Raw genomic sequence first — 15,182 nt, 5'->3', positions numbered from 1 at the left:
ATCAGGCCTTTATGGTAGAGTGGCCAGACGGAAGCCACTCCTCAGTAAAACGCATATGACAGCCAGCTTGGAATTTGCCAAGAGGCACCTAAAGGACTCAGACCATGAGAAACAAGATTCTCTGATCTGATGAAACCAGGGTTAAACTCTTTGGCCTGAATGCCAAGTGTCACGTCTGGAGGAAACCTGGCATTATCCCTACGGTGAAGCATGGTGGTGGCAGTATCATGCTGTGGGGATGTTTTTCAGCGGCAGGGACTGGGAGACTAGTCAGGATCAAGGGAAAGATGAACAGAGCAAAGTACGGAGAGATCCTTGATAAACACCTGTTCCAGAGCGCTCAGGACCTCAGACTGGGGTGAAGGTTCACCTTCCAACAGGACAATGACCCTAAGCACACAGCCAAGACAACTCAGTAGTGGCTTCGGAACAAGTCTCTGAATGGCCTTGAGTGGCCCAGTCAGAGCCCGGACTTGAACCCAATCGAACATCTCTGGAGAGACCTGAAAATAGCTGTGCAGCGACACTCCCCATCCAACTTGACAGCGCTTGAGAGGATCTGCAGAGAAGAATTTTAGAAACTCCCCAAATGCAGGTGTGCCAAGCTTGTAGCATCATACCTAGAAGATTTGAGGCTGTAATCGGGGCCAAAGGTGCTTCAACAAAGTTCTGAGTAAAGGGTCTGAATACTTATGTAAATGTCATATTTCAGTTTTTAATTTTTTATTTAATTTTACAAAAAATGTAAAGCTGTTTTTTCTTTGTCATTATGGGGTATTGTGTGTAGATTGAAGAAGGGGGGGAACACTTTAATCCATTTAATCCAGTCGGAATACTTTCTGAATGCACTATGTGTAAGAAGCCTTTTACATGGCATAGGGTACTGTGTAGAGTGACCATCATTCTCAGTGCTATGGCATGATTCAGTAGATGTGACAGGAATGACACAGGTCAGCGGATTTTGATTGGATTTTGATTTGCGTAATTACTGTAGTGATGTGCTTTAGATTCTCAAATGCTCTTGCAAATGTGACGACAAAGGGAAGCTCTTCTTAGACGTTACCTCTTTCTAGCAGTGACGTATCATGCCACCCATCCAGTTACAGTATGTTAGATATGCGCGGTGGGGTTGTTAGCATCGGAACTACAGTAGCTCCTCTATTGCTATGGTTACCATGACCACAGAGAGTCATTTCCATAGGCCATGTGGTATTATAGTGGACTAGAGGGCAGAGGAAAGGAGTGGTCAGTGCTGTAGGAGTGATACCGGATCTGGGCTGGGGGGGGGGGACAGGAATAGTCTTGCCCCCTCCCCAAACCTCCCTAGACCCTCCCAGCCCAGGGATGTGAGCCCAGAGAGGAACGCCAGAGCCCCCTCTGCCTCCACAAAACAAGACATGCTCTTACAGGGGCCAGACGCTACACACACAATCAGACAAGGTTTGTGTGCCTCTCTTCTACTATGCTGCTTGGCTTTGATGTGTTATGTTTTTTTTTGTATGTTTGACAATAGATAGCTTTGTTTTGTCTGGGACAGAGACTGTTATTTCTGTGGTAATGTGTTTCTGACACATGGGGAATGTTCCCATAACATGGGTCACAAGCAGGTGGGATAGTGTACCCAGGGCACATGTACTTGATCTTTTTAAACATGGCCTGAACTGATACTGTGAGGAAATGATGGGTTGTGTTTGCTCAGCTGAAGCTTTGTAAAAAGTTCAGCCCCATTTAGAGAGTTCTATGTCTGTGTGGAGAAGTCTCCACTTTTATCATAGATGTAGCTGTCTTCCCTCTGAAGGCCTTTTGTTTCTGCATGCAGTTCATTTCTGTGTTGATTAATTGGAGTGGGAACTGAAAGTTACTGGACAGGCAATAAAACATACCCTGTTGGATTTCCTATCTCATTAAACCACTGCTAGAGCTGGTTAAACTGGAGGCGCTGATGAGGGAGGCTGATGAGGGAGGCTGATGAGGGAGGCTGATGAGGGAGGCTGATGAGGGAGGCTGATGAGGGAGGCTGATGAGGGAGGGGGTGGAAAAGTGCTACTTCTGAAATTTCCCCGTAGTAGTTTTTTGAATGGTTTTGTGTAAGCAGAGGAAAGGGGGAGTAGATAAGTAGGCTATGTGCTGATAGCTACAGTAGGTTTGTGATGTATTTGATATGTCACCACAACCACTGCTCTTGAACTCATTTTACACCAACTGGTGGTAGGAGGGGGGCGGGGATCTGACCCTGATTGGAGGGGCGGGGATCTGACCCTGATTGGAGGGGCGGGGATCTGACCCTGATTGGAGGGGCGGGGATCTGACCCTGATTGGAGGGGCGGGGATCTGACCCTGATTGGAGGGGCGGGGATCTGACCCTGATTGGAGGGGCGGGGATCTGACCCTGACTGGAGGGGCGGGGATCTGACCCTGACTGGAGGGATGCGGATCTGACCCTGACTGGAGGGATTATGATCTCACCCTGACTGGAGGGATGCGGATCTCACCCTGACTGGAGGGATGCGGATCTCACCCTGACTGGAGGGATGCGGATCTCACCCTGACTGGAGGGATGCGGATCTCACCCTGACTGGAGGGATGCGGATCTCACCCTGACTGGAGGGATGCGGATCTCACCCTGACTGGAGGGATGCGGATCTCACCCTGACTGGAGGGATGCGGATCTCACCCTGACTGGAGGGATGCGGATCTCACCCTGACTGGAGTGGGTAGCCCCTTTCCATTTAATGGACTCAAGCCATATGAAACCTTGATGTAAATGTCACACTTGCCAAACCATGTAAACTGAACCAGAACATTTATTTCAACTCCAACAGCTGTTAAATCTGCTTGATTTGCATGTTGAATCATTATGTGATATCCATTATGTGATATCCATTATGTGATATCCATTATGTGATATCCACTGAGTTCAGACATGATGATATTTCCCCCACCGGAAGTCACGAGCAGCAGTCTGAGTTGAAAGGATGGATTCAGCAGAAAAAAAGTGGAACCAAAGTTGGATTTAAGTTGATATTTAATTCTATATGTGCCTGAGGAGCAGAAGGAAGTGAGTAGCTCTGTCACATGATGCACTTTCAGTGTGAGAAGTCAAACCTCTGCAATCGGAACACTTACTATTTGACTTCTGAAGGTAAGAGGATATATATATTATCTGTGAGTAAGGCTGTGATTTAGCTACAATAACACTGCTGTTCATTTGATTTGGTGTGAATTGTGAAATTACTGAAACACTTTGGGATGTTAGTTTAGACTTTTGGTCTTGGTTTCAGGTCATCAGTAATTGTCAGTTTGGCTAGCGTGCAGCTCTCTGATTTATTAATGTGATGGCCTGTACTGTGAGAAGACTAAAATCACAACATGTCAATTAGTTAAACTATGTTGCTGCAGGATTCTTCTCCTGCTGTGAGAAACGGGTCAAATTAAGATCCTAATGTACATGGTTAGTGTGTGTTTCAACAAAGATCTTCAATATTGAAATATCCAATTATTTTGAGCTGCTGGCTTAGTGTGGGGGATAATAGGACCCTGCCATGTCCCTGTTCTGTCTGTCTGAGGGCGATATGTCCTATCTGAGAGGACACATTATCTGTGCTCCGTGACACACATGGCCCTCAGCGACACACCACAGCCAGAGCCATGGCCAAGTGGTTTCAGCTATCCTGTCGCACCGGGACCAAATCGGTTTTTAATGGCTGGATGTTGAACAGGATGCTGCACAGACTGCATAACAATGTGCTCACAGGATCAGAGCACTCCGTGGTTAGATCTCCGGACTAGGAAGTCCATGGATGGATATAGACAGGTTTGTCATGTTATACTGTTTAGGCTAGTTGTTTGACCATTCACTCTGATACTTAATTGGGGAAGCAGTGGTAGCCTGCAGGACTGATGTTTTTGCTGATGTGTGTTTCTGCCCCACAGTCTGCTTATCACAATGTGTGTTCCATTTCCTGTGGTTTCAGGTCAATGACCTCCCAACACATTCCATGGTCTGACACACGATGTAGAGGGAGGCGAACGCTGACAGACTACTTGTGTGTTTGATCTAGAGTAACCTCTCCGTTTTGCCAAGAATGCAGTCGTAACTCAGAATGCCTTTTTTGACTTAATATGCATACAGCATGAGAGAGGCATGTAACTGACAATTAACCTGTAAGTCTATGTCATAGTTTTTTTTGTTTGAATTGTTTACGTGTTCGCTATGCGTGGAAAATGATAAGACAAGCGGAACTACGTGGCTAAGAACTATTGTAACAGGGATTATTATCGTAGCAACACACCTTTGGAGAGAAGGCAATCCCGCGCTGTGTTAGCTAAGTTTTCATGTCTTCGGGTGTAGTTCGTAAAGGTTGAAGTGTGTATGTTAGGATGGTAACATTATAATATTTAAGGATGAAGCGTGAATTCATTCCAGGAATAATAAGTGTGAAGTTTTTGGTTTCCTCCCTTCTGTAATAAGCAGCCAATGAGGTATTTTTCCTTTATTCATGTGTTTAATCTGATACTGTTATCGCTCCGGCTAAACTGTTTATGTATGTAAGCACTTCAGAGTTATACCAAGCTAATAAGTCACTCGTAAGACAAGAAGGTTGTAAGAGTGTGCTGAACTGTATTTTCATTGACTTTATAGTTCTCACGGAAGGTGATAATTCTGTCTAAAACTACAGAATAAAGCCGCCAGTTAAAATCAAGGAACGGTTGGGCTCGTGGTTACTGGAGGGAGCTACAAGGCATGCCAATATATCTAATGGTCAAGATGTTGATAATGGTGCTAATCAACAGTGGTCTAAATATTTACGGTAACCTTGATTAGAATGATAACACAACGATCAACTTGGTTGGAAAACTGATTTCCTTCAACCAATCAAGAAAGGCCTAGGAGCCTTTCTTTAACATCTACAAATTCACAAGGACTACACTAAGAAATATCCGTGTGCATATTGACATGTCTCTCGTCCTTCTTATCATGTCTGACGTCATGCGTTTGTATGTTGTGTTTTGTAATTATAGGCGTGCCGCGACTTCCTGGACCTAGCGGAGACCCACAGCAGGAGATGGCAGCGGGCGCTGCAGTATGAGAGAGAGCAGCGTATCCACCTGGAGGAGACCATAGAGCAGCTAGCCAAGCAACACAACAGTCTGGAGAGAGCCTGGAGAGAGGCCCCCACACTCTCCGTCAACACACCCAGCTCCCCCACCACCAAGAAGGGTAAGGCCCCTTAGCCAGGCCTCCTAGTCCATGGTCCTTAGGGCTTTAGACTAACAGGCCTCTGTGAATTTGTGGAAATAGGACATGCAAGCTATATCAGATGGTTTTGAATTAGATTGTCTATGTAATTAAGGATTAGACTGGAATAGAATAGAAGATACATTTCTTATGAGTAGTGAAGTAGCATGTTACTAATAGTATTGAACTGGGCGTAATCACCTCTCCATCGTGATAGCCATTCTAGTGTATCAGAGTAGCTGTGTATCACGCACAAATGGATGGATATAGAAGTATTATTTGTCCGTCTGAAGTTGTGTTGGAGTTTGCCCTCCCATCTCGTCAGGAATTGAGTTCAGTACTTCGTTAGCCTGCAGGGACATTACCTATTAAAGCCAATTATCCATAATTAATCTCCTTGGTTTGTTGATTAGCTACTGTAACCTACTGTACCTTCCCCTCCACAAATCATGCGATTACTCCCGCACCAATATAGAGCAGGGGGTGTGTTACACACAATACCTTACTGTGTGTGTTTGTGCATGCTTGTTTGTGTGTTCTCTCCCTCAGGAGGGAGTGAGAGGCCTCAGAAAGGGGAGGCGAGTGATGAAGATGAGGATACGGAATACTTTGACGCCATGGAGGACTCCCCTGCCTTTATCACAGTAACCGCCACTGAGAACACCCAGCACAGGTCAGTCAGTCAGTCTCGCCCGTGGCCTGTACGGCAACGTCCCTGCCTGGCCACCCTCTGCTCTTCACATCCACCTAAATGGATCATGGATGTTTAGTTTGGTATTAGTTTATCTTTGGACTGATTCAGTGTGAATAGACTATGTGATAAATACAAAGATGTGATGACTTGATTGTGCTGTGTTGATGGCTTCTGTAGTGTTTGCACCAGAGCGTCTGTCAAGCCCAGAGCCATATAGTACACCTCATATTGCCTGTGTAAGACTCATTCCCTCCATCAGCGGCGCAATAAACCACCAGCTCTAAAACGTAATAACGTTCTCCCCTCTGTGCTCATAATCTCTCTCTCACACTCACTCACTCACTCACACACATGCACGTAAACAGCACACACACAAAAACACACACTTACTTGCTTGTACGGTGGCAGTGTAGTCTGTCTGCGACTGCGAGCTTCCTCGGTCTGTTTTTAATGAGTGTCTATCTGTCCTGTAATGGCTCTGGCACCATTAACAGCTCAAGATGTTGTCCTCTCTATGATAAAAGATAGCTCCTGCCTCTTACTGCACCTCTACCAGGGATATAACCAGCCACTTCTGTTTTCTTCATTCTTTCACCTCCAAAATATGTGGCTCAGTTTTAGAACTTTGTTGTTGCATTTGAATTAGTACATTTTTTTGCTGTCGTGTTTCTGCGTTATTTTACTTCAACACCTTCTGTCTCGCAGGACTCTTTCCCTGTGAAGAAAATAGTGTTTCCATTTTCCAGATACATACTCTGCTCCTCTCCAGCGCAGACACATCTATCCACCGCTAACAGAACAGCTCAGAGACCGATCACTGCTGACTAGAGCCGTCCATCTGAGTCTGTGTGCCTGTCTTCTTCCGTCTGTTTTGGTTATGTTACGTGTCTTCAGTGTGTGGGTGTGTTTTTGTGCAAGCGTGCGTGCACGTGTGTGTGTGTGTGTGTGTGTGTGTGTGTGTGTGTGTGTGTGTGTGTGTGTGTGTGTGTGTGTGTGTGTGTGTGTGTGTGTGTGTGTGTGTGTGTGTTGTTGTTAAGATGATGTTCCTCTTCCAGGTGTTCTCAGAGTAACCTGTGTGGAGTGAGTGGAGGCCATACCAATGATTGGAACCAGGACAATGTGAGTGTGTCTCCTACAAACAGCTCTCAGTAATATTCCACATGCCTGTCGACACACTAGGCTTTTCCACCACCTCACTGTAGTTTCACCCTCGTCGCTTTTTGTGAAGCTCTTTGTGTTATTTTTAGCCTGTTTCCAGTTGCTGTTTTCTAAGATCCTGTTAAGGAAATTTGCATATCACAAACTATAGCTTGGGCATGTGTTTTTACACACACAAACACACACACACACACTTGCATGCTTTTACCACACAAATGAACACACACGCTCACAGGTTCTCTGTGTGTGTACTTGCTGTGGCCTGTTCCCTCTGCAGTGCTGGAGATGCACAGCTGCTCTCTCTTTCTCTCCGTCATTTCTCTGGATCTTAATTACCAGTTAGACATCTGCTCTCCCGGTTCCCTCTCTCTCATTCTCCTCTCTTATTCCCTCTCTTTTCTCTCTGTGTCACTCTACAAATGGTGAGTCACTGTGTCCCTGACCAGCTGTCCATAGTTAAGTTAGAGTTCTCTTCACAGCGTTCTATGATGTTAACAAATCTAAAGGTAGACGTATGTCTCAGTTACTCCTTCCCCATCTCTCCCTGTCTCTCTCCCTGTCTCTCTCCCTGTCTCTCCCTCTGTCTCTCCCTCTGTCTCTCCCTCTGTCTCTCCCCCTGTCTCTCCCCCTGTCTCTCCCCCTGTCTCTCCCTCTGTCTCTCCCTCTGTCTCTCCCTCTGTCTCTCCCTCTGTCTCTCCCCCTGTCTCTCCCTCTCTCTCCCTCTGTCTCTCTCTCTGTCTCTCTCTCTGTCTCTCCCTCTGTCTCTCCCTCTGTCTCTCCCCCTGTCTCTCCCCCTGTCTCTCCCCCTGTCTCTCCCCCTGTCTCTCCCTCTGTCTCTCCCTCTGTCTCTCCCTCTGTCTCTCCTTTGTCTCTCCCTCCCCCTGTCTCTCCTTTGTCTCTCCCTCCCCCTGTCTCTCCCTCCCCCTGTCTCTCACTCCCCCTGTCTCTCCCTCCTCCTGTCTCTCCCTCCCCCTGTCTCTCCCTCTGTTTCTCCCTCTCCCTGTTTCTCCCTCCCTCCCCCTGTTTCTCCCTCCCTCCCCCTGTCTCTCCCCCTGTCTTTCCCCATGTCTCTCCCCCTGTCTCTCCCTCCCTGTCTCCCGCTCTCTCCTTCCCTGTCTCTCCCGCTCTCTCGCTCTGTCTCTCCCGCTCTCTCGCTCTGTCTCTCCCGCTCTCTCGCTCTGTCTCTCCCGCTCTCTCTCTGTCTCTCCCGCTCTCTCTCTGTCTCTCCCGCTCTCTCTCTGTCTCTCCCGCTCTCCCGCTCTCTCTCTCTCTCTCCCTCCCTGTCTTTCCCTTTCTCTCTCTCTCACTCCTTCCCCATCTGTTTCTCTCTGTCTCTCCCTCTCCCCCCCTCCCTGTCTTTCCCTTTCTCTCTCTCTCACTCCTTCCCCATCTGTCTCTCTCTGTCTCTCCCTCTCTCCCTCCCTGTCTCTCCCTTTCTCTCTCCCTCTCTCTCTCCCTCTCTCTCTCCATACCCATCTCCCTCTCCCTGTCTCTCCCGCTCTCTCCCTCCGTCTCTCCCTTCCTCTCTCTCACTCCTTCCCCATCTCTCTCTCTCACTCTCTCTCTCTCACTCTCACTCTCCCGCTCTCTCTCTCCCTCCCTGTCTCTCTCCCTCCCTGTCTCTCTCCCTCCCTGTCTCTCTCCCTCCCTGTCTCTCACTCTCACTGTCTCTCTCTCTCTCTCTGTCTCTCTCTCTCTGTCTTTCCCTCTCCCTGTCTCCCGCTCTCTCCCTCTCTCTCACTCTCTCTCTCTCTCTTCATCTCTCTCTCTCTCTCTCTCTCTCTCAGGTGTCTCCTAGCTGTAAGGATTCCGGGAAGGAGCTGCAGCCCCTCAGAAAGAGGCGGAGCCGCATCCCAGACAAGCCCAACTACTCCCTCAACCTGTGGAGCATCATGAAGAACTGCATCGGCAAAGAGCTCTCCAAGATCCCCATGCCTGTGAGTGTGTGTGGCGTGCTTGTGTCCATGTAGCAGAATGAGCATGGGTGTGAGTGTTTGAGAGGTGGAGAGAGCGGCATCCCAATAGTGGGCCATTTGGGACTTGCCTCAAATGTGCAAGTCAATGACAACTCTTGTAACCATAGAAATCTGTCTGTCTCTCTGTCTTGTCTGTTCCTCCCCTGCAGGTGAACTTCAACGAGCCTCTGTCCATGCTGCAGCGGCTGACAGAGGACCTGGAGTACCATGAGCTGCTGGACAAGGCGGCGTGCTGCGAGAGCTCCCTGGAGCAGCTGTGTCTGGTGGCAGCCTTCTCTGTGTCCTCCTACTCCACCACCGTGCACCGCACGGCCAAGCCCTTCAACCCCCTGCTGGGGGAGACCTACGAGCTGGACCGGCTGGACGACTTGGGCTACCGCTCGCTGTGTGAGCAGGTACACACAGAAACAGAGATACAGTACAATATGACGCTGAGACAAACGCACACAAAAACACCAAAAAATACTCCATGTATTTGCAGACGGCACTGCCATTTAGTACCTCTGCTGTAGATACAAGCCATTATACACAACAGTTAGAATCGTTGACATACTAGAAGCCAGAGCAGTGATCTTCAATTGAATATGTAAATAAGCTTTTCCCCTCACCCCCACTCTGTAGGTGAGCCATCACCCCCCAGCAGCAGCTCACCATGTGATTTCTCAGCGAGGCTGGACCCTCTGGCAGCAAATCACCATATCCAGCAAGTTCCGTGGCAAATACCTCTCCATAATGCCTCTGGGTGCGTTTGCTGAATACATATTCACCATGTACTGATCGCTGTCAACACAATATGAAAATAAATGTCTCATGATGGTGTATATACAGTGGGGCAAAAAAGTATTTAGTCAGCCACCAATTGTGCAAGTTCTCCCACTTAAAAAGATGAGAGAGGCCTGTAATTTTCATCACAGGTACACTTCAACTATGACAAGCAAAATGAGGAGAAAAAAATCCAGAAAATCACATTGTAGGATTTTTTATGAATTTATTTGCAAATTATGGTGGAAAATAAGTATTTGGTCAATAACAAAAGTTTATCTCAATACTTTGTTATATACCCTTTGTTGGCAATGACACAGGTCAAACGTTTTCTGTAAGTCTTCACAAGGTTTTCACACACTGTTGCTGGTATTTTGGCCCATTCCTCCATGCAGATCTCCTCTAGAGCAGTGATGCTTTGGGGCTGTCGCTGGGCAACACGGACGTTCAACTCCCTCCAAAGATTTTCTATGGGGTTGAGATCTGGAGACTGGCTAGGCCACTCCAGGACCTTGAAATGCTTCTTACGAAGCCACTCCTTCGTTGCCCAGGCGGTGTGTTTGGGATCATTGTCATGCTGAAAGACCCAGCCACGGTTCATCTTCAATGCCCTTGCTGATGGAAGGAGGTTTTCACTCAAAATCTCACGATACATGGCCCCATTCATTCTTTCCTTTACACGGATCAGTCGTCCTGGTCCCTTTGCAGAAAAACAGCCCCAAAGCATGATGTTTCCACCCCCATGCTTCACAGTAGGTATGGTGTTCTTTGGATGCAACTCAGCATTCTTTGTCCTCCAAACACAACAAGTTGAGTTTTTACCAAAAAGTTATATTTTGGTTTCATCTGACCATATGACATTCTCCCAATCCTCTTCTGGATCATCCAAATGCTCTCTAGCAAACTTCAGACGGGCCTGGACATGTATTGGCTTAACCTCTATGGGCTAGGCAGGACGAATTCGTCCCACCTACGTAACAGCCACTTGAAGCCTGTGGCGCGATTTTCAAAACCTTAAAAATCCTATTACTTCAATTTCTCAAACATATGACTATTTTACAGCTATTTAAAGACAAGACTCTCGTTAATCTAACCACACTGTCCGATTTCAAAAAGGCTTTACAACGAAAGCAAAACATTAGATTATGTCAGCAGAGTACCAAGCCAGAAATAATCAGACACCCATTTTTCAAGCTAGCATATAATGTCACAAAAACCCAGAAGACAGCTAAATGCAGTACTAACCTTTGATGATCTTCATCAGATGACAACCCTAGGACATTATGTTATACAATACATGCATGTTTTGTTCAATCAAGTTCATATTTATATCAAAAACCAGCTTTTTACATTAGCATGTGACGTTCAGAACTAGCATACCCCCCGCAAACTTCCGGAGGAATTCGCTAACATTTTACTAAATTACTCACGATAAACGTTCACAAAAAGCATAACAATTATTTTAAGAATTATAGATACAGACCTCCTCTATGCACTCGATATGTCCACATTTTGCAATATTCTAAGTACATAGCCCAGGCATCACGGGCTAGCTATTTAGACACCCGGCAAGTTTAGCACTCACCATAATCATATTTACTATTATAAAAGTTTTATTACCTTTTGTTGTCTTCGTCAGAATGCACTCCCAGGACTGCTACTTCAATAACAAATGTTGGTTTGGTCCAAAATAATCCATCGTTATATCCGAATAGCGGCGTTTTGTTCGTGCGTCCCAGACACTATCTGAAATGGTAAATCAGGGTCGTGCGCATGGCGCAATTCGTGACAAAAAAAATATAAATATTCCATTACCGTACTTCGAAGCATGTCAACCGCTGTTTAAAATCCATTTTTATGCCATTTTTCTCGTAAAAAAGCAATAATATTCCGACCGGGAATGTCCATTTAGCTAAACTGAGGAAAGTAAACAAAGCTTTCGGTCGACGCGGGCACGAGCCTGAGTCTCACAGTACTGTAACCAGCCACTACCCAAACGCGCTACTTTTTTTCAGCCAGAGCCTGCAAAGCCACGATTCCGCTTTTTGCCGCCTTCTGAGACCCTATGGCAGCCGTAGGAAGTGTCACGGGACAGCTAAGATCCTCAGTCTTCAATAAACAGAGACAAGAAGAACGACACCTTGTCAGACAGGCCACTTCCTGCCTGAAACCTTGTCAGGTTTTTGCCTGCCAAATGAGTTCTGTTATACTCACAGACACCATTCAAACAGTTTTAGAAACTTTAGGGTGTTTTCTATCCATATGTAATAAGTATATGCATATTCTAGTTACTGGGTAGGAGTGGTAACCAGATTAAATCGGGTACGTTTTTTATCCAGCCGTGCCAATACTGCCCCCTAGCCCTAACAGGTTAAGCAGGGGGACACATCTGGCACTGCAGGATTTGAGTCCCTGGCGGCGTAGTGTGTTACTGATGGTAGGCTTTGTTACTTTGGTCCCAGCTCTCTGCAGGTCATTCACTAGGTCCCCCCGTGTGGTTCTGGGATTTTTGCTCACCCTTCTTGTGATGATTTTGACCCCACGGGGTGAGATCTTGCGTGGAGCCCCAGATCGAGGGAGATTATCAGTGGTCTTGTATGTCTTCCATTTCCTAATAATTGCTCCCACAGTTGATTTCTTCAAATCAAGCTGCTTACCTATTGCAGATTCAGTCTTCCCAGCCTGGTGCAGGTCTACAATTTTGTTTCTGGTGTCCTTTGACAGCTCTTTCGTCTTGGCCATAGTGGAGTTTGGAGTGTGACTGTTTGAGGTTGTGGACAGGTGTCTTTTATACTGATAACAAGTTCAAACAGGTGTCATTAATACAGGTAACGAGTGGAGGACAGAGGAGCCTCTTAAAGAAGAAGTTACAGGTCTGTGAGAGCCAGAAATCTTGCTTGTTTGTAGGTGACCAAATACTTATTTTCCACCATAATTTGCAAATAAATTCATTAAAAATCCTACAATGTGATTTTCAGGATTTTTTTTCTCATTTTGTCTGTCATAGTTGACGTGTACCTATGATGAAAATTACAGGCCTCTCTCATCTTTTTAAGTGGGAGAACTTGCACGATTGGTGGCTGACTAAATACTTTTTTGCCCCACTGTATGTATATACAGTTGAAGTCAGACGTTTACTAACACTTAAGTTGGAGTCATTAAAACTTGTTTTTCAACCACTCCACACATTTCTTGTTAAACTATAGTTTTGGCAAGTCGGTTAGGACATCTACTTTGTGCACAAGTAATTTTTCCAACAATTGTTTACAGACAGATTATTTCACTTATAATTCACTGTATCACAATTCCAGTGGGTCAGAAGTTTACATACAGTAAGTTGACTGTGCCTTTAAACAGCTTGGAAAATTCCAGAAAATTATGTCATGGCTTTAGAAGCTTCTGATAGGCTAATTGACATAATTTGAGTCAATTGGAGGTGTACATGTGAATGTATTTCCAGGCCTACCTTCAAACTCAGTGCTTCTTTGCTTGACATCATGGGAAAATCAAAAGAAATCAGCCAAGACCTCAGAAAACAAATTGTAGACCTTCACAAGTCTGGTTCATCCTTGGAAACAATTTCCAAATGCCTGAAGGTACCACATTCAGCTGTACAAACAATAGTACGCAAGTATAAACACCATGGGACCACGCAGCCGTCATACCGCTCAGGAAGGAGACGCGTTCAGTCTCCTAGAGATGAACTTACTTCGGTGCGAAAAGTGCAAATCAATCCCAGAACAACAGCAAAGAACCTTGTGAAGATGCTGGAGAAAACAGGTACAAAAGTATCTATATCCACAGTAAAACGAGTCCTATATCGACATAACCTGAAAGGCCGCTCAGCAAAGAGGAAGCCACTGCTCCAAAACTGCCATAAAAAAAGCTAGACTATGCTTTGCAACTCCACATGGGGACAAAGATCATACTTTTTGGAGAAATGTTCTCTGGTCTGATGAAACAAAAACAGAACTGTTTGGCCATAATGACCATCGTTATGTTTGGAGGAAAAAGGGGGACGCTTGCAAGCCGAAGAACACCATCCCAACCATGAAGCCCGGGGGTGGCAGCATCATGTTGTGGGGGTGCTTTGCTGCAGGAGGGACTGGTGCACTTCACAAAATAGATGGCATCAGGAGGAATTGAAAATGATGTGGATATATTGAAGCAACATCTCAAGACATCAGTCAGGAAGTTAAAGCTTGGTCGCAAATGGGTCTTCCAAATGGACAATGACCCCAAGCATACTTCCAAAGTTGTGGCAAAATGGCTTAAACTTCTCTGGGCTAGTGGGACGCTAGCGTCCCAGCCACGGTTCACACTATTCAACAGCCAGTGAAAAATCAGCGCCAAATTCGAAAACAACAAAATGTCATAATTCAAATTTCTCAAACATACAACTATTTTACACCATTTTATAGATAAACATCTCCTTAATCCAACCACGTTGTCCGATTTCAAAAAGGCTTTACGGCGAAAGCATAAAGTTAGATTATGTTAGGACAGTACATAGACAAAAAATTACACACAGCCATTTTCAATGCAAGGACAAGCGTCACCAAAAGCAGAAAACCAGCTAAAATTATGCACTAACCTTTGACAATCTTCATCAGATGGCACTCCTAGGACATTGTTAGAACAAAAAATGCATGTATTGTCTATCAAGTTCATATTTATATCCAAAAACCCCATTTTACATTGGCGCGTGACGTTCAGAAAATGTATTTCCCCCAAAACTCCCGGTGAATCAGCACAACAATTTACAAAAATATTCATTATAAACGTTGATAAAATATTAAACTGTTATTCAAAGAATTATAGATTAACATCTCCTGAATGCAACCGCATTGACAGATTTCAAAATAACTTCACTGGGAAAGCACACTTTGCAATAATCTGGGTACTGCGCTCAGAAAAAAACATCAGGCAATTACAGATACTTGCCATTTTGGAGTCATCTAAATGCATAAATAGCATTAGAAATATTCACTTACCTTTAATAATCTTCATCAGAAGGCACTTCCAGGAATCCCAGGTCCACAATAAATGTTGTTTTGTTCGATAAAGTTCATAATTTATGTCCAAATAACTCCATGTTGTTTAGGCGTTCAGTAAGCTACTGAAAATGTAGGACGCGCGAGGAAAATGTCAAGACGAAAAGTAAAAAAAAAAGTTATATTTATGTTCGTTCAAACATGTCAAATGTTGTATAGCATCAATCTTTAGGGCCATTTTAACTTCAAACTTCAATAATATTCCAACCGGACGTTTGCAATGTCTTGAAAAACGTTTTGGAACACAGGTCCCTTCTCACGTGAATGCACGCAATGAACTGATGTGATTTTCTGAGTCA

General features: G+C 45.3%; 1 protein-coding gene across 3 annotated transcripts in view; it reads left to right on the top strand.

The window, feature by feature from the left end:
- LOC106580333 (oxysterol-binding protein 2) overlaps positions 1-15,182 on the top strand; it is a 94,754-nt gene that overhangs the window by 62,136 nt on the left and 17,436 nt on the right. For all 3 annotated transcript variants that reach the window (XM_014161235.3, XM_014161237.3, XM_045703158.2), the window contains 6 exons: positions 5,023-5,221; positions 5,789-5,912; positions 6,989-7,052; positions 8,879-9,028; positions 9,217-9,462; positions 9,689-9,809. In XM_014161235.3, coding sequence (XP_014016710.2) covers positions 5,023-5,221; positions 5,789-5,912; positions 6,989-7,052; positions 8,879-9,028; positions 9,217-9,462; positions 9,689-9,809 — 904 coding nt within the window. The remainder of the gene's footprint in view (positions 1-5,022; positions 5,222-5,788; positions 5,913-6,988; positions 7,053-8,878; positions 9,029-9,216; positions 9,463-9,688; positions 9,810-15,182) is intronic.

The sequence above is a fragment of the Salmo salar genome, chromosome 20, assembly GCF_965601325.2.
Source record: "Salmo salar chromosome 20, fSalSal1, whole genome shotgun sequence".
Classification (NCBI taxonomy): Eukaryota; Metazoa; Chordata; class Actinopteri; order Salmoniformes; family Salmonidae; genus Salmo; species Salmo salar.
This window is presented reverse-complemented; position numbering and strand designations above follow the sequence as displayed.